Source organism: Festucalex cinctus, chromosome 21 (genome assembly GCF_051991245.1).
Source record: "Festucalex cinctus isolate MCC-2025b chromosome 21, RoL_Fcin_1.0, whole genome shotgun sequence".
In the NCBI taxonomy this organism is placed as follows: domain Eukaryota; kingdom Metazoa; phylum Chordata; class Actinopteri; order Syngnathiformes; family Syngnathidae; genus Festucalex; species Festucalex cinctus.
In genome coordinates, this window is record NC_135431.1 from 14,523,740 (window position 1) to 14,541,663 (window position 17,924).

Sequence of the window (17,924 nt, forward strand, 5' to 3'; positions counted from 1 at the left end):
CATGCAATCTAAAAGAATGTTACTATATATAATTTCATCTTAAAAAAAAATGTCTTCCTCCCTGTCATTTTAAAAAGGCTTACAGCATGCAATTTAAAAAGTTTGAAACCCTTGCATGATTAAGGAACAAAAACTGTTCTGACAAATATAAAAGGCCAGAAAAAAATCCATATCATAATTGTGACCATATTACATAAAATCTTAGAACAAAAGGATTAACACTGTCCAAAAAAAATGTGAAATCAGCCATCCTTACATACTTTTGACAGAAATTGCAAACAGCAACAGCTCAAGTGTATTCCCACACAAAAAGTACTCACAATTATTACGTTAACAGATTGGGAACATGCGACTTATTAATTGGATGTGTTGCGTTGATGCAGTGATCCTTCCATCATGTGTGACCTGGACTGGACAGAAGAAGAGCAGGCCGTGCTTATTGACAACATCAACCGGCGACTCACTCCACAGGCTGTCAAGATCCGAGCAGGTGACAATTTAAAAAAAATAATAAAAAAAAATAAAAAAATAAAAAAAATAAAAAATTAACATTTACCCACTGGGTGTTCACCAGTAGGATCTACTTTTGTCTGTTCGCTTGGCATTATTTAAAAAAATAAATAAAATAAAAAGATCTGTGTCAGAAATCTCATTTCACAAAATCAACACATTTAAGCCATCACGAAATTGGGGGCTTGACAAAGTCAACAAAAACTACCAGTAGTATAAAACAAATCATTTTTATTGAAATGTTCACCAATACAAAAAAGAAATGGAGAGTATCTTAACTGTAACATTGTCCTGTAGTAGTTTTAACAAATGTCTTGAGGTGACATGAAATCCATTTAGCTGCAGGTGTTAAATTAAGCTAACCACATTTAGAAGGACACGTTGAAGGCAACCCTGCTCTATTCATTTGCCCACAACTAAAAATTCAAGTAAGCTTTTAAAAACAAGCAAATGGTCATTGGAAGGATTATTTTTTTAACCAAAGAATGACATTTACAACCAAGATGGTGAGCAATGACTCTCCTAAATTTATGATACATTATGATTTAAAAAAAAAAAAAAAAAAAAAAAAATAATTCCATCATTTGGAGTTATTTTACCAAACCAATCTTCTTGGCTTCAGTTTCATAGATGAGTAACCGCCACATCTTTACGATGAACACTTCAGCCTCTTCATCAAGAACCTACAAAAAGTTGCCAATAATTAATTTGATGCAAAACAAAAAATGTCCGCCCATGAAAATGACTCACCATAGCGACGTCGTCCAAGATGCCCTGCGGGGTGCCGTGAGCCATCACCTACGGAGGAGACACAAGCGTGAGACGAGTGCCATCCACGAGACATCTGGTGCTTAAGTCACCCAAGGTACGAGATTGATACCTTGGAGCAGACAAAGTCCACTAATGTTGGCTCCTCCTCTCCGATGTACTCGATGATCTTTTTATTGATCCACGGCCTCACGTGTCGTTCCATTAGCGCCTGCGGAATAACAAGCATGTCACGGCGTGACTATCATGAAGTAAGTACTTTTTACTTCCTGCTTACCGTAGGGCTGCTTTATTATGGGAAAAATAATAATCCTGATTATTCAAAAGATTATTTATTTTTTGGTACAAAACAAGAAAATGTTCTAAGCATTTAAAAATATTAAGACCAATTAAAAAATAGATACAATTATGTCAGTTCCTTTTGGACAAAATAGAATTTCTAATATATATTCATAATATATATTTATTTATGTTGGCACTTATTTTTTGGTACAAAACAAACTAAACATAAACAATATTTTTAAATTGAAAAAGGTGCACATGTATAAATTCAAACAACTAAAAAATTACTATTAATCTTTTTTTATGATTAAAATGATTTTAGAATTGTGGAGTGCAATAATTGAAATGGAATTTCGATTAATTGCACAGCCCTACAATATTTAGTCACTGTTCTTCCCTCAATCTTCCATTGGATAAATACATTAGAATATATATATAGATACTAAACTAAATAAAACAAAGCATTTAAAAATAAAATAATATAAACTAATAAATATAATAAAGTCAAAACAAAATAAAAGCCCGATGATTTATTTTTTGGTGCAAAACAAGAAAATGTTTAAATGTTAAAAAAATAAATAAATGAATAAATAAATAAATAAACACTAATTATGCAAGTTCCTTTTGGATGAAACAAAATGTATTAAATTTAATTTTATAACTTAAAAAAGGTGCAAATGTATAAATTTAAATTAAAAACATTTTTTTTTTTTTTTTTTTACGATGTTGATTTTGTAATTGTGGCGTGTCATGATTGAAATCATAATTGAATTTGGATGAATTGCATGGCCCAAGCTTACTGTGTCCACCATGGACCAATCCAGCGGGTACGAGAACAAATCGGGCTTGGCGGTGGGAATCTTTTCGATGAGGCTCTTGATGTGTTTGCGCTTCTCCTCCGAGTTGGGCCCCTTGGCGCTGTCCGCCGCCAGGCTCTTGTCCTCGTCGTAGTCCAGCGGCACCAGCTTCCTCTTGCGCGGCTGCTCCTCCGCCTCCTCGTCGTCGAACTTGCCGAAGACGCTGTCGACGGGCAGCTTCTTCCGCTTGCCCGCGTTGGGCTGACCGGGACTTCCGCTCGCACCTGCGTTGGGGAAACGCACATGTTCATTTCCTTCCGCTGGCTTTCCTCGCCGATTTGTCAACTCACCCAGTTTGAGGCTGAGTCCAATCTTGGGTCGGTTCTCGTCCTCGGGCAGCTTGTTGGGGGGCGAGTTCTCGTGCGGGATGATGATGCCGCACGGCGACTCGTTGCCGGGCGTGTCGGGTGAGGCGTTGCCGCTGGCCGACGACACCGAGGGCGCCGCTGTGATGGGCCTCATGGTGGGCTTGAGGCAGGGTTTGACTTCGGGGTTGTCTTCCTCCTCCGCTTCCTCATCGTCGTAATCGTCGTCTTCGCCCTCCTCGACTTCCTCTGCCTCCAAGCGGGCGGGGTGCGGACGGTGCTCCGGTCGGTCGTAGCGGCCGCCGTGGTTCTCCCTGCGGTCCGCTCGGTGGGCCCTGTGCCGCTGCTCCCGGGGCTCCTCGGGCTCCGGCTCTTGGACGACGGGAGGCCGTCTATAACGCTCCTCCTCTTCCTCCTCCATCTGGACCAATAGGATGCGCCGGAGGAGAACACGAGTGACATGGATCAACGTGACCTTCGGCGGCAGCACCCGCGCGCGCTCACTCGCAGATTCTCTCGCACGCGGTGAAGTGAGATGATGTGAGAGATGAGCGTTTTACCCTGCGCAGCTCCGCGTCCGGGTCCGGGTGTCCCTCGTCGAGCAGCCGCTGTCGGATTTTCTCCAGCTCCTCCCTTTCTCTCTTCCTGTCGCGCTCATCCGCCTCCTCCTCCTTCTCTCGGTCGCGGAGGCGCTTCTGCAGTGCGCTGCCCCTAGTGGCCGCATAGAGCAGTGACATGCTTCAGAACAATGACTGCAGTTTTTTTTTTTTCGTTTTTTTTTTTTTTTTTGCTCCATGTCTGCCACCCAAATGTAAATGTAGGTCATGGATTGTTTGAGTTTAAAAAAAATCAATTTTTTTTTAATTAAATTAAAATCATTTTAGTATTATTACAAATAATATAAAAAAAAACTCCTGAAAGAGTAAAATCCCCCAAAAATAAATAAATAAAACAGAAAATGTCCCCACAATACTTTTGTGGTGTTTATAGAGCTTTATTTAAAAAAATAATAATAATAATGAACCAAAAAAACAAAATACTTAAGAAAATAAAATTCAAAATGGTCTCACTTGAAATTGTGCTCACTGGTGATTATGAGACTTACTCTGTTGACTTTCATGACACCTACCAGTAGTATTTGGGGTCATCTCTGTCATCGTCGTAGTCTGCCAGGAACTCTTTTAGCCGTTTGCCTTCCTTCCCCTGACAGAAATGGCAAAAAAAAAATTGCTAGCATTTTCCAAAAGCATCATGCCAGGGAGAAGAATGTGAAATAAGAGCAAATACAAAAAACTTCAACGAGTGTTGGGATGATTCATCACCAAATGACTTTTTGAAAATCAGTGTCAGCTATTTGATTTGACTAAATTGCGACCTCTTGTGGCACACAACTGCATGGCACCGATTAACCGGGAATCCAAAGTATCCAGGTGGGCTATAATCACTGAACGGATTTTCCGAGGGGAGAAGGAGAAAGACCCAAGTAGACATTTTGATTTCAGCAGAGCCGAGTAACAAAATCCCTCTCACCATCTCTCGCCGGCGCTCGTCTTCTCTCTCGGCATCTTTGGCATAATCCCGCGCCTTCTTCCTCTCCCTGAGCTCCCAGTTTTTTAAGCGCTATGAACAAAATGGTGCCAGGTGAGCCACGACAACAACCAAAGAAGCATCATCTCGAGTCCATTTCTACCTCCTGATAGGCCGCTTCTTTGTCTCGGAGCTTCCTCTCCAGCCTCCTGCGTTCGTGCACGTCATCTTCGTCGTCTTGCTCTCGTTTCTTTTCGCGCTCTTGGTCCCGACTCTTCTCCCTGTGGCAAGCAATAATGGTGGCTAAACATTAACACTGGGCATTTTCACGTCGGGGTGAACTCAGAGGCGTAGCTTGCCATCAGGAAAGGTAGGCAATTGGGGCCAACAGATTTGACACAAACCACGTATCCTTCACATTAGAAGTGCAGCAATGGTAACTGACCATCACTATTAATGGCTGTATTTTCAGTTACTTTGGGCATTTTCACTGAGGGGTGTACTCACTTTTGTTGGCTTTGAGGGAGCACTGGTTACCCTCATTTAATAAGGTTTAACCCTTATTTAAATCATGAAATAAATCATCGTTGTTTCCTGCCCATGCGTTTAAAAGCGAACTTTTCACCTTACCTGGAGTGGCTGCGAGCAATACTCTTGTCTCGGCTTCGGTCCCTCTGCCACTCTCGCTCTCTGGTCCTGCGCTCGCGGTCTTTGTCTCGGTCGCGCTCGCGCTCTCGCTCCCTCTCCCGTTCCCTCTCGCGCTCCTTCTCCTTCTCGCGGTCTCTCCGCTCCCTTTCGCGCTCGCGCTCCTTCTCCCGCTCGTGCTTCTCCCGCTCAAACTCCAGGCGCTCCTTCTCCCGCTTGTCCTTCTCCTCCTCCCTTTTCTGCAGGGGAGGAAAGCACAGCGAGGTTTAGAGGAGCTGGTCGGAGTGAGGCGAGCGTTTGCACTCAACTTGCTTAAGACGTTTCCAGACTGCGACGACAGACGAGTTTTCGTATGCGCTTACTCGTCCATGCAAACGGCTACAAATCCTCAAGCTTACTTGCGCTATAGACAGTATAAAATTTAGAGTAGACGTAACTACAAAATACATACGAGAAACAACAAGGGGGGAGAAAAAAAAAAAAGGCGCCGCAATAGAAAAAGCTTAAGCGTGCCTCTCTCAGCACAAGGAAATACAAAAACAAAGAACAGACGTCAGTCTTTGCTTGAACTTGTTGTTCGGGACTTACAGGTGATGAACTATGGACTCAGCCCTTCGCTGCCCCTATAAGCCTTTTAACAGTTAGGCCTGGGAGGAAAGCAGGTTACACGGTATACACGTTATGTTCTTTTTTTTTTTGGTTTACTTCAGCATCATCTACACTTTTTTTTATTTCATTTTGCATTCTGATAAAATCAGGAACATTTCTGCACAGATCAATGAAAAGTATTGTAGAAACTGTCTTACCCCCTTGCAGAAGTCTACGGCAGCTCTTGGCGACCCCCAGACGCACACGAGCACACACACACACATATATATAAAAATACACAAATCAACTCTGCCTTTAACAGCATTACACACAAGGCTTTTGATGGGAATCTGGTTACTCAAGAAAGCAGCATCCAGAATGAGTGACACACGATCTGCTGCCAAGCTGTGATGGACAAGCCTTGGGTCTAATGCAGCGCTAGCACGGATAAACACTGGAAGTTGCTGTAGCAACACATTTGCTATTATTTTCGTGATATCACACCAGAATCTGCTTACTGTATACTACTTACCTCTCTGGAATACAGGAACAATAATCTAACTCAGAAAAATAAGTTAACATTGTGAGTTGTAATTTTGCATAAGTGGCAGAACGCTGGATGGGTGTGTCGTTTACAAGACATGTTAATAGTTTACAACACTTATTTGTGGCATTTTAGCATAAACTACTAATGTTAGGTTTATTTTAAAACTGATTTAGAATTAGGATACATTATTGTTGTCTGAACATTTTGCACAGGAATTATTTTTGAATAAATGAAAGCTTTACAAAATGTTTGTTGGGTTTATTCGATTAAAAACATAATCGTCCTGAATCAGAGAAAGAAATAGAAAAAAATATATATTTGGAGATTTTATTTTTTTGCCATATCGCCCAGCCCTGATTTCATAATACTTCGTACAGCAATTCAATAAAATATAAACTATAGTCATTTATTTGCATTGATTGTTTACTAATTGAACAGCTTACCAATTAAATGTCTGCTACTTTCTAAACTTCAGTAAATAAACAACCCTGGTGTTCACTAACTTGAGATGCCGTATAATAATCATAATCATGTAAAAACGTACATCTTACCTCTATCCAGTACTTTTCACAGTTGATTAATGAATGCCATTGGTAACTAGTTGGTAAGATAACAGTACACCAAATATGTCATGTTTTAATGGTCTTTTCAACTTTCTTGGTTTCAACGACTGATTTAGGCAAATCACTTAACAAAAAAAACAAAATCAGCCCTCCTAAAATGTCAAGGCTGAGATTCTATCAGCTTGAAACCTCGACTTGCATGCTCAGTTTAACTTTAACACTAAGGCAGAGCGAGCCAGGCACTGACAGACAAACGATGGAAACACCTCAAAACGTCACCACATGCAGAGGCACGTACCTTCAAAGTCTTCAGATCACTGTGCTGCTGTGAAGAAGGGCACCCCCCTCTCTCATGAGCCCGTACTTAGTCATCATATTCAAGACTACGGCCACAGTGACTGCGGCGGTTACAAATAGGTTTGTGCTTTCAACATAAGCGTCATGATTAAAACAACAGTTTACAGAAGACTCGCAAAGGCTCACGCACTCTTCGGCCGTCGGGGTTGCCACTAATGGGCACAAGATGTTGGCGAGAAGGTTGGTCAAACGGGGCCAAAGTGCAGTGCAGTTGCCCCCCTGCGAGACCTCAAGAGGGGGGCACCCAGTTGATATAGAAAATAAAGGAAGGCTCATACTTACATCCTATCCTCGAAACTTTTTCCAAAGCTCTGAGATTCATCTTGCTTTAGTCACCATATGATCACTATCATAATGGTGGGGTTTAATCAATAGATTAGCTTTTAAGTAACTTTTCATCGTCTCCATGCATTGTTTGTGTGTGTGTAAAAAATGCAAAATCTATATGTCACTGCTAAATAGATTCACTACACAATTCTTTGGAGGTGGCTCAACATTAAAGATGAAATGTTGCATAAGTGTGAAGCAAATTAGTGCCATCCAATTCCTGAATATTGGTCAAATGTGTCAACTGTTTGTGAGTGTGCAAGCTACATGATCAGCTGCTGTCCAAACAACCTGTAATGTCAATTCGAGGATCAAAAAGGTGATTTTACCTTGTGAGTGTCTCGAAATTTACTAATCTCTCTGGTAATCAGGTCTCTCTTGTCATCCTCCATATCGATTGTGTTCAAGTCATCCTGTGGATTCAAGCAAATATGTCATTCGGTGCATTGTTTTTTACGCTAGAAGTCTTCAAGATGGGCTTGTCGCACCTCATCTTTTCGGTCCTTTCTTCTTTTTCGCCGCAGGGAGTCTTCATCCGGTGAAGGCGCGCTGAGCTCTTCAGCGTATTCCCTCATCAAGCCATCAATGGCACCTTGGACGACCTGATCCTTTTTCTTGGTCTCCTCATCCAAAACCTCCTCTTGATCTTCTCCATTTTCTGCGTCTGGTTTCTGGTAATAAAGACATCTTAAAGTAAAAACTGAAGCATCATTTAATACAACAACAACAAGATTACAATAAGACAACAACATTCCTACCCCATTAGCACTCTTCTTCTTAGCCTTCCACTCATCTAGTTGTGCTTCAGTTTTAGGATCCACTCTGACAAGAAGGTTTTTGTCCCCAATGTGCATGTCGTGAAGCAGCCGCAGAGCTCGTAGCGTGGACTCTGGTTCTTTGTACTCACAAAACCCAAATGCTGCCAAGAGATGAACGGAATAATATTTAAAAAGTCCAGCTGACTGACATGTTACTTAAAACACAGCCTGATAAAGCTTTTGTATCAGTAAAAGTTTGCCAATTTCCATATCCTTAAAAGTTGGGGTGGTGGTGGGGGGTAGAAAATTCATCATTACCTTGTAGCTTGCCTGAGGCTCCCTGAACTCTTTTCCAGCTCAAAACTATTCCACACTTCTGTAACAATGACACAAACAGACCCCAAGAACAAATGAGTTTCACAACATCAAATGCAGCCATATACAGTACATACATAGGTCAGATGGCATTGTTATTAATGAATAAATCATAAAACCCCTCGATTACCGCTAGCAGCTGTCGGATGAGCATGTCTGAGGCTTTTTCAGAGATGTTTCCCACAAACACTGTGGTTGTGGGGCCAGCCTCTTCATCTTTGGTTCGCAGGAGAGCGTCCTTCCTATGGACCGGAGGTTTGCTGACCACAGGCAGAGACGACACTATTACAGGGCTGGGCGTCATGATGCCCATGTGAACTGGGATCATCGGCGCTCCTGCAATAACAAAGCAGTGCATTACTGTCTGTATTTAACATTGTTATGTAAATGCTGTAATTGATTCAGTACAAGCATGTGAATCCTTTGGGGTCTTACCTGCAGGGAAGCCAGCATACTGAGGGGGTAACCCAGGAGGGGGTAACAGTGGCCGGTTTAAATGTGGGGGGAATGACATCGTGGGTCTAACTCGGACCGACCTGATGTGGAATAGTGACAAAAATGTTTTACTCAGAATATTGAACAATGAAACTTAAACGACCACTGAAACTTTACTGTTTACTGTCGTCGTTCAAAGACCCAGAATCACAAGCTAACAGTTGCGAATCGTGCTAGGGAAATAAACCAGTAGTTAGGTGTCAAAGTCCAATGCTTGAGTGAAAGCAGACATCGCGTCTCTTTCAGCTTTCGTATTTCTTTACAAAAGTGGTCATAACAAGAACGAACTCGACTGCGGCGAGGCCAATCAAAAGGTGAAGCGACCATAACCACGCGATATTACCTGGCATGGATAAATAGGCTAAGCTACTATCTGCTAATAAACGTTGCCAGTCTGGCGTTTGAAAATAGCCCAATAGAAGACAACAAGCATATACCTACCCCGAAATATTCCGTGCCTTAATGTACTAACACGACTAAAAGTTGGCTTTAAATGTATAAGGCTTTCAAAAACTGTTAAATCTGGATTAGCACACTAAATAGCTGCCGGCCCGCTATTACACAAACGCAAGCACATATCGAGAAGCAGAGCAGGAGCGCGTGGTTGTTATTCAGGAATGTGGCCGGCGGGCGGAGCTACAATTAGTTCCTTTTACTACTCAACGGAGAGCAGCAATTGTATTTGAACAAATCGAACAAACCTCGCGTGGCCGAGTAGGCTAAACACGCTTATAAATGTATTATGTCGTAGTCTGTGATGTTTGTGCATGTTTATGTACAATAAAAGGTCAGCCGCAGAGCTGGGAAATACTTGTTCATTAATGGCCATTTTAAAAAACATTTAAATTGGGAAATTGAAGCATTACATGCGCCCGGAAGTGTGGATTCGAGGATGTTTGTGACGTCATTTGATTAGTCGTCGTTCAGAAAATCAACATGGATGCCATTGCATGATTTTATTTTTTTGTTGATTGTTATTTGTTGTTGACATTGTGGCTTGAAATTTCGATTGTATATATTACATTGTTCAAAAAAATAAAAAATAAAAATCAACATGGATGTCCACCGGAATGCCAACAAACACAATCGTATGCTTTAACTAAATATTTTTGGCATAATCAGTTTACATGTTCGCATCAAAACAAAGATCATACGTAATTTTTATACGCAATCATTAAAGAATTACGTCACAGATACACGCGTTTTTTGTCCGCCCTTTAACGGTGCTGCAAAACAAGTGTTGCGCTGTTCGTTCTATAAAAACAAATTGTGCACCTTAATTAGAACGATATTTGCCCATCTGTAGAGAAAAGTTTTGAGTGCACCGTGAGTATTTCCTATGGTATTTTAAAAATTCATAATGAATTCAAGTTTAGTATCTAATGACACTTAAAACAATGTTCGCTGAAAAACATTAAAATACAGTAATCAAACAGGAAATAAATTAAGTCATTTGATGTTTTGAGCTATTTAGGACATTTATTGAAGCATTAATTAATCAGATATTGTCTTTTTTGCTGTTGTATCCTTGCACTCAAAACAAAAATGGAGCACAAGGTTGCCATGGTGTTTGTATTATTAGTTTGTGGCAGCTGTGTAGCGAGGGCTGCAGTTGACAAGATTTGTGACGTCACTTCAGGCGCGGGTTTTGTTTTTTTGTTTTTTTTTCATTCTAGAAAGTGCTGGAAGAAACGCAGCACAACCTCTTCATTCCCAGTATCCCTGCGTCCGATTAAAAAGGCCCTGGTGTTTTTGTCGATGTATTCCGATATAAACAACGTTATGACAAATTAACTTTGAGTAAATTTCTTTTGATAATTAAAACATGTTTATTTCGATAATGTGCGTCGAAAATATTTAAGGACTAGTATGCCCTCATAAAACGGTCTCGAATGCTAAATCATTCGTGCTGCCACAAGATGGCAGCAATACATGCAACACGTATGACTGTGCACAACTGCACAAGGTTATATGTAGGCGTACTGAAGATAATCAATATTATTACAGTATTATATAGTTAGTATAATTTCAAAGCAGACGTACTTTAATAAGTACTAAATTGCACGTCAACATGATGTAAAATATCCCATATACGTTGGTTCTCGGCCTTTAAAAATTTCAACACGTCATATGTACATGTGAGTTAATTTTATATTATTTTGCGTGCATGTACAAAGAAGCACTAAAGTCCTTTCTCTATGACTTTTCTCTGTAAAACATAACGAAAAAGACATGTACACATTCAATGGCACATAGCGCACCGCGGATGGATACGAGTTGCACATAGTCGAAACTCATGTGTATAAAGATTCCGGTCTATTGAAAGGAAGTCCTTTTCTTTTTCCCAGCAATCAGAGAGCAGAGGGGGACATTTACTTGTTTGCATTTTATTCAAGAAAAGCCAACACAACAAACAAGGTTGGTGCACACACTTTCGATCGTGGTCGTTGTTAGTGTGACATAATTATTTTTCGGATTTGCGACGTTTTTCGTGCCAATGTGATGCGAGTCCCCAGAGTCACGACGATAACATGAGCATCGTTTGTCTAAGTCTTATTTCTGTCTTAAATGGTAATAAATATGCGCGATATGCTGTCATATGTTGTTTATTTGGCGTTTTGACGCATTGTCTGGCTGTGTTAAGGATGCAGCAATGCAGCTCGAGGTTGGGTAGAGGTTTGATTGCATAAAAGCAGGTGGGGTGGTTTTGACGATGGTCGTGATATTTAGCTAATATTTTAGCTCACTGGAAGGTCATAATGGAAACGCTCAATTAATCAAAATGGCGACACTTACGTTATTAAAATCAGCAATTGTCATTTTTTCATAAATGTTAACAGTAATTTGCATAATTGTAAATCCTCAACCGTCTGTGTCGATTGTTAGTCAAATTGATGTTAAATTTCAATCAGTCGTTTAAGGAACGCTGTGTCGAATTACAAAAAAAGAAAAGAAAAAAAAAAGACGCTACTAAAAAGAAAATGTGGCGTATGTGTCGACTTTACGATATCCGTGCTTTTGTGTGGCTTCCGGTTAACTGTACCTGCTCAACGACATGAACACTTTAAATTGTGCGTGTTGTCGGTGAACCGTGGCCACGCATCTCGTGTCGTTGGGGGATAAAATGGTTTATTTGGAGTTTTTCTGTGTAAGCACGTGCTTGCCGGGAGCCATTGTCTGTGGCCGCCATGTTGGTTAGAGACTACTTCCGCCATCTGCAGCACACGGGCGACTGCCTTTAAAAGTTTAAGAAACCTTTTGAACTATGCTTTACTGCATACATTAAGTTTATACTATTTCATTATTTTTTTAGTATTATGAAAACTCATATGAATTAAATTTAACACTTTCTCTTCATTGTGCAGATGCCTGAAGAAATGCAAGAGACTGAGACCTTTGCCTTCCAGGCAGAGATTGCTCAGTTGATGTCCCTGATCATCAACACCTTCTACTCCAACAAGGAGATCTTCCTCAGGGAGTTGATCTCCAATGCCTCTGATGTAAGTCTGACAGGTCTTGAGAGTTCAGAGTTGGGTGAATTCATTGGCGCGGTAACGTTGCCGTTTTAATTCCATCAGGCTTTGGACAAAATTCGCTACGAAAGCTTGACTGACCCGACCAAGCTGGACAGCGGCAAGGATCTGAAGATTGACATCATTCCCAACAAAGTCGACCGCACCCTCACCATCATCGACACTGGCATTGGCATGACCAAGGCTGACCTGATCAACAACTTGGGAACCATCGCCAAGTCTGGCACAAAGGCCTTCATGGAGGCCCTGCAGGTAAATAAAATAAATTTGTTATGTATTGATAAAATGTTAGACCAATTAAATTTCAGATGAAAGCTCAACTTTTGAGTTATATTAGTCTTAACTGGTCATTGTGGATGTAGACATAAAGGAAATTTTAAATCCAGCAATTTTCAAATCTTGAATATTGGCAATATTTAACTTTTGTAAGTTCATGTAAACTTGCGTATAAAACCCGATTTTAAGACCCCTAAGTTAGCACTTTTTAACGCAAATTAAATTTTACTTTCATTTTTCTTCCAGGCTGGAGCTGACATCTCCATGATTGGTCAGTTTGGTGTCGGTTTCTACTCCGCCTACCTTGTTGCCGAGAAAGTGGTCGTCATCACCAAGCACAATGACGACGAGCAGTACGCCTGGGAGTCCTCCGCCGGTGGCTCCTTCACAGTCGCCGTCGACAATGGTGCGTTGTCCAAATCGTGGCGCGCTGGAGTAAGAAACTCGTTGGAACGTGGTGAATTCATGGTTGTGCAACTCTCTGCAGGAGAACCGATTGGCCGCGGAACAAAGATCATCCTGCATTTGAAGGAGGACCAGACAGAGTACATCGAGGAGAAGAGAGTGAAGGAAATTGTCAAGAAGCACTCACAGTTCATTGGCTACCCCATCACCCTCTTTGTAAGTATTGCTAGCTTGTTTTGCGCATATTAAGTGACGCCACACTCTAAATTGAACCGGCTAATGTGGCGGCTAGGTGGAGAAGGAGCGCGACAAGGAGATCAGCGACGATGAGGCCGAGGAGGAAAAGGCTGAGGAGAAGGAAGAGAAGGAGGAGAAGGAGGAAGGCGAGGACATGCCCAAGATCGAAGACGTCGACGAGGATGAGGAAGATGAGGCCAAAGACAAGGACAAGAAGAAGAAAAAGAAGATCAAGGAGAAGTACATCGACCAGGAGGAGCTCAATAAGACCAAGCCCATCTGGACCAGGAACCCCGATGACATCACAAACGAGGAGTACGGCGAGTTCTACAAGAGTCTGACCAACGACTGGGAGGATCACCTGGCTGTGAAGGTAATGATCGCTGCCAATTTATTTTTCACGAGTTCCCTTGCATGAGACTTGGAAATAAAGTGTTGGTCGTGTGCTCCTTGCAGCATTTCTCGGTGGAGGGTCAGCTCGAGTTCCGGGCCTTGCTCTTCATTCCTCGCCGTGCGCCTTTCGACCTCTTTGAGAACAAGAAAAAGAAGAACAACATCAAACTGTACGTTAGGAGAGTCTTCATCATGGACAACTGTGAAGAGCTCATCCCAGAGTACCTCAGTAAGTTTGCTCTTCGAACGAGCATCACAGGGGTTGACTGGGCCATTCGGGTTTTTGAGGGACAGAATGTCCATTTGTGTTCCCCGGCAGACTTTGTCCGTGGCGTGGTGGACTCTGAGGACCTTCCCCTCAACATCTCCAGAGAAATGCTGCAGCAAAGCAAGATCCTGAAGGTCATCCGCAAGAACATCGTCAAGAAGTGTCTCGAGCTCTTTGCAGAACTGGCCGAGGACAAGGAGAACTACAAGAAGTTCTATGAAGGCTTCTCCAAGAACATCAAGGTTAGCTAGTCAAAAAATGTTAAATGAATATAAATTGTGGGCGATTTTTAAGTAGTAGTGAGGTTTTTGACAAAATGGGTTATTTGTCTTTAGCTGGGCATCCATGAGGACTCCCAAAACCGTAAGAAGCTGTCAGAGTTGCTCCGCTACCACAGCTCTCAGTCCGGAGATGAGACCACCTCCCTCACAGAATACCTCACCCGCATGAAGGAGAACCAGAAGTCCATCTACTACATCACTGGTCAGTCTTCCGCTAAGGCTTAAAGATCATATTTTGAGGCTTGATTCTGATATTTTTTTTTTAACTTGAAATGAATTCTTCCAAAGGTGAGAGCAAGGACCAGGTGGCCAACTCTGCCTTCGTGGAGCGCGTTCGCAAACGCGGCTTCGAGGTCCTGTACATGACGGAGCCCATCGACGAGTACTGTGTGCAGCAACTGAAGGAGTTTGATGGCAAGAGCCTGGTGTCCGTCACCAAGGAAGGCCTGGAGCTCCCAGAGGATGAGGAGGAGAAGAAAAAGATGGAGGAGGACAAGGCCAAGTTTGAGAACCTCTGCAAGCTCATGAAGGAGATCCTGGACAAGAAAGTGGAGAAGGTAGGAACCGACAGAATTGTGACAAATTTTACGTTTGCTGAAGCATTTGGACTTCAACTGCAGTTTTGTTACAACAGGTTCCTAATTGAACATTACTTGTAATCTGGTGAGTCCATCCTGCGGCGTTTTGATGAGTTCCGAATGCTGTTTGACAACCTAACTTGTGAATGTTGCTTAACATTGCCTGGGTTGAACATTTTGGTTTTACATAAGAACATGAAATCAAGCAATTACCAAAGTGGATGCGACTTACCCTGATAAGTCTTGCTGTTTTGAAAATCGCATACCTGAAGTGCCATCATCCTCCCCGCCCAGGTGACCGTTTCCAACCGCCTGGTGTCGTCGCCCTGCTGCATCGTGACCAGCACGTACGGCTGGACGGCCAACATGGAGAGGATCATGAAGGCCCAGGCCCTCCGGGACAACTCCACCATGGGCTACATGATGGCCAAGAAGCACCTGGAGATCAACCCCGAGCACCCCATCGTGGAGACCCTGCGGCAGAAGGCCGAGGCCGACAAGAACGACAAGGCTGTCAAGGACCTGGTCATCCTGCTGTTCGAGACCGCCTTGCTGTCCTCCGGCTTCTCCCTGGACGACCCCCAGACCCACTCCAACCGCATCTACAGAATGATCAAACTCGGACTTGGTAAGAACATGCAGAGTGATGGTGGGAGTTGCGTTCCAGACAAGCCAGATTTTAGACTCGACACCAGATATAGATTTTGCTTTTGTTTGAATATCTCCCAACTCGTGCTTGCTTTGTCCCTCAGGTATCGACGATGACGACGTCCCCACAGAGGAGACCACTTCCACATCTGCCCCAGATGAGATCCCTCCACTAGAAGGCGACGGCGAGGATGACGCTTCACGCATGGAAGAAGTCGATTAAACAGCCCCCTCCCCCTTCCAGATTTCTATCACTCGGTCTCACGTTTCTATTGTTCATCCTTTAAACTGCAGTAACTTTAAAAAATAATCATTCATGTCGTTTGGTGGACCAGTGTTGCTCTTGTTGTAGAGCGTTTATCTGCAAGACCCTCCTTTTTAAAGAGAAGCAGTTTGTTTTTGCTGTAAAGTTGGTGGTAACCGCACATTTTGTTTTATTGAGTACCCTGTTGCACTGAGTTTTAAAATGGAGTAAACATGGGAATGGTACATTCCATTATCAGGTCTGGTGACGGTTTGGGTGAGTTCTGATCATGGGCAACACTGCATGCTGCATGGAGAAAGAGGACTGACTAAGATTCCTTTGCCTGAGTCCAGGCTTGTCTGTATTCAAGTATTGTTTTGCAAAAAATTAAACCTGCAATAAATACTGAACTCGGTCTGGCTTTTCTCTTCACTTGATTGTGCTATTCCTCTATTAGCCACTAGGTGGGCATCTTGTACTGTTTGAGGGCAGTCACCTTGAATGTATGTTGCAACTGGGGGGACAAAAATTAAGTCAAATTGAGTGTGACTGAAGTTATCCTTTTGATCATGGTTGAGTACATTGGCTTTTAAAAGACCTTTTTTCACAGCTTGACATTTGAAATGGGAAACTGTACAATCATCTGAAAATGTCACTAGTTCCCTTGAGTTTTGCATTTTCTCACACTGTACAGCTGCAGAGGTGGTGGAAATGACCTCGCCTCTGTGGGAGTGTCCTTGAGCTTATTCATTTTAGTTATTGCAATGAGGAAACTAGTTACCAACCTGCACATTTGAGCTAACATTTTTAGCTACACTGAGTCAAATGGATGACAATTCTTTGAGACATAGTCCACTTTTTTTTTTTTTTTTACATGTTCAGTTATAAACCCACAGTCTTAATTGCAAAAGAAAATTATAGAAATAGTGAATTTCATGTATTTAATGAATCTACATCCTGGAATATGAGCTTCACTTTCTTTGAACTAACATGTTCCTTAAGCCAAGTGTGTACTGTGTAGTACAGCTAATAAAAATTCATAAAGCGTGCCTACAGGCTTCCCATCTGGCAGTGAAACATTCACCCTGTTTGACTTTTCTACATCTTGTGGAAACTTAACTATTATCAAACACTACTACCCACAAATGTGCTAATTTGGTGAGAGGGGGTTCCTCAGGGTTTCATCAGTGGGCTGCGTCGCACCTTTTGGTGACCTTTGCGGCCTGTTGCTTCAAAGTCTGGAAATGATGCTTAAAATGGTGACCGAGGGTACAGCTACTTACCATGTGAAGATTCCAAACAGTTAGCTTATCTGTTGCTATTTCATTATGAAACTGTTCTATATTTTACAACACAGTTTCATTCAAATAAAGCTAACCCTGAAAATTTGACATGCCAGCCAGGAAATTCTGACTCGTGAGCAGCTGTATGATTGACAAAGAGGGCGTGAAACGAGTTCCCGCACATGACAGTCAAAACGCGGCCTTTAGGTTGATGCACAGTGAATCATACGTGTTGAGGTTTATGAGTCACACAAGGGTGGGTTTAAACTGCTAAAACAGAAGAAAAAAAAGAGAACACGTAACTATCACACTTCCGGGATATCAATTTTGAGCCTAACAGCATAGTCATTTTTTTAACTTTCTGTCACAATATCAATAAAAAACAAAAACACCAATGTGTTCAAGTTAATAACTAGACATTTGTTTAATTTGTGTTATTTTATCTTCCAAACATTGACCTAGGAAATTAAGCTATTACGGTACGCTAGCTAAAAATAAGAAATCGCAGGTACTGGCCTTCTAAATGTAATTTCCTGTTTAATGAGTCTATAATGAGTCTGAGTCTTCTTACCCACGCCACAGTTTTTTTTTTTTAAATATTGTAACGTGCCAATTCCCAACAAAACTAATCTTATTATGCAGCAGGCTTAGAACCCCGTTCCTTATAAATGAAAACGAACACCACTATGCATTATTGTGTATTTTATTATTAATTCACTTACCATAACTGTATTAACCCATGAATGTGTTTATGAGGGTCATTCCCACTTATTCACATGGAGAAGTTGAACACAGGATGCAGTGCAAACGACATGGTGGATATAAACAACTTTAAAGATATATTAATGATTTGATGGTGTGATGTGAAGACATT

At 41.9% G+C, this 17,924-nt stretch overlaps 2 protein-coding genes across 2 annotated transcripts; one reads left to right on the forward strand and one right to left on the reverse strand.

Moving 5' to 3' along the window:
- Positions 1-721: 721 nt before the first annotated feature.
- rbm25b (RNA binding motif protein 25b) lies at positions 722-9,513 on the reverse strand. Its single transcript, XM_077510735.1, has 17 exons — positions 9,346-9,513; positions 8,845-8,945; positions 8,540-8,745; positions 8,353-8,410; positions 8,035-8,195; positions 7,765-7,947; positions 7,606-7,689; positions 4,880-5,133; positions 4,413-4,530; positions 4,253-4,342; positions 3,852-3,925; positions 3,283-3,433; positions 2,708-3,143; positions 2,361-2,641; positions 1,391-1,489; positions 1,261-1,308; positions 722-1,193 (listed from the first exon to the last, which is right to left on the reverse strand). Exons 2-17 carry the CDS (start codon positions 8,921-8,923, stop codon positions 1,101-1,103), a joined length of 2,415 nt encoding a protein of 804 aa, XP_077366861.1. The 5' UTR covers positions 8,924-8,945; positions 9,346-9,513; the 3' UTR covers positions 722-1,100.
- A 1,640-nt stretch (positions 9,514-11,153) lies between these two features.
- hsp90ab1 (heat shock protein 90, alpha (cytosolic), class B member 1) lies at positions 11,154-16,182 on the forward strand. Its single transcript, XM_077510736.1, has 12 exons — positions 11,154-11,322; positions 12,270-12,404; positions 12,483-12,689; positions 12,960-13,119; positions 13,201-13,334; positions 13,411-13,728; positions 13,812-13,977; positions 14,068-14,258; positions 14,352-14,499; positions 14,586-14,854; positions 15,170-15,503; positions 15,628-16,182. Exons 2-12 carry the CDS (start codon positions 12,270-12,272, stop codon positions 15,744-15,746), a joined length of 2,181 nt encoding a protein of 726 aa, XP_077366862.1. The 5' UTR covers positions 11,154-11,322; the 3' UTR covers positions 15,747-16,182.
- Positions 16,183-17,924: the final 1,742 nt, after the last annotated feature.

Bases quoted from the DNA above. Each gene is read 5' to 3' on its own strand.
- hsp90ab1 (XM_077510736.1), top strand. From the start codon at position 12,270: ATGCCTGAAGAAATGCAAGAGACTGAGACCTTTGCCTTCCAGGCAGAG. The intron at 12,405-12,482 runs GTAAGTCTGACA...TAATTCCATCAG, and splicing joins TGATCTCCAATGCCTCTGAT to GCTTTGGACAAAATTCGCTA. The intron at 13,978-14,067 runs GTAAGTTTGCTC...GTTCCCCGGCAG, and splicing joins GCTCATCCCAGAGTACCTCA to ACTTTGTCCGTGGCGTGGTG.
- rbm25b (XM_077510735.1), bottom strand. From the start codon at position 8,923: ATGTCATTCCCCCCACATTTAAACCGGCCACTGTTACCCCCTCCTGGG. The intron at 7,948-8,034 runs GTAGGAATGTTG...CTTTATTACCAG, and splicing joins AGAAGAAGAGTGCTAATGGG to AAACCAGACGCAGAAAATGG. The intron at 7,690-7,764 runs GTGCGACAAGCC...TTGAATCCACAG, and splicing joins GAAAGGACCGAAAAGATGAG to GATGACTTGAACACAATCGA.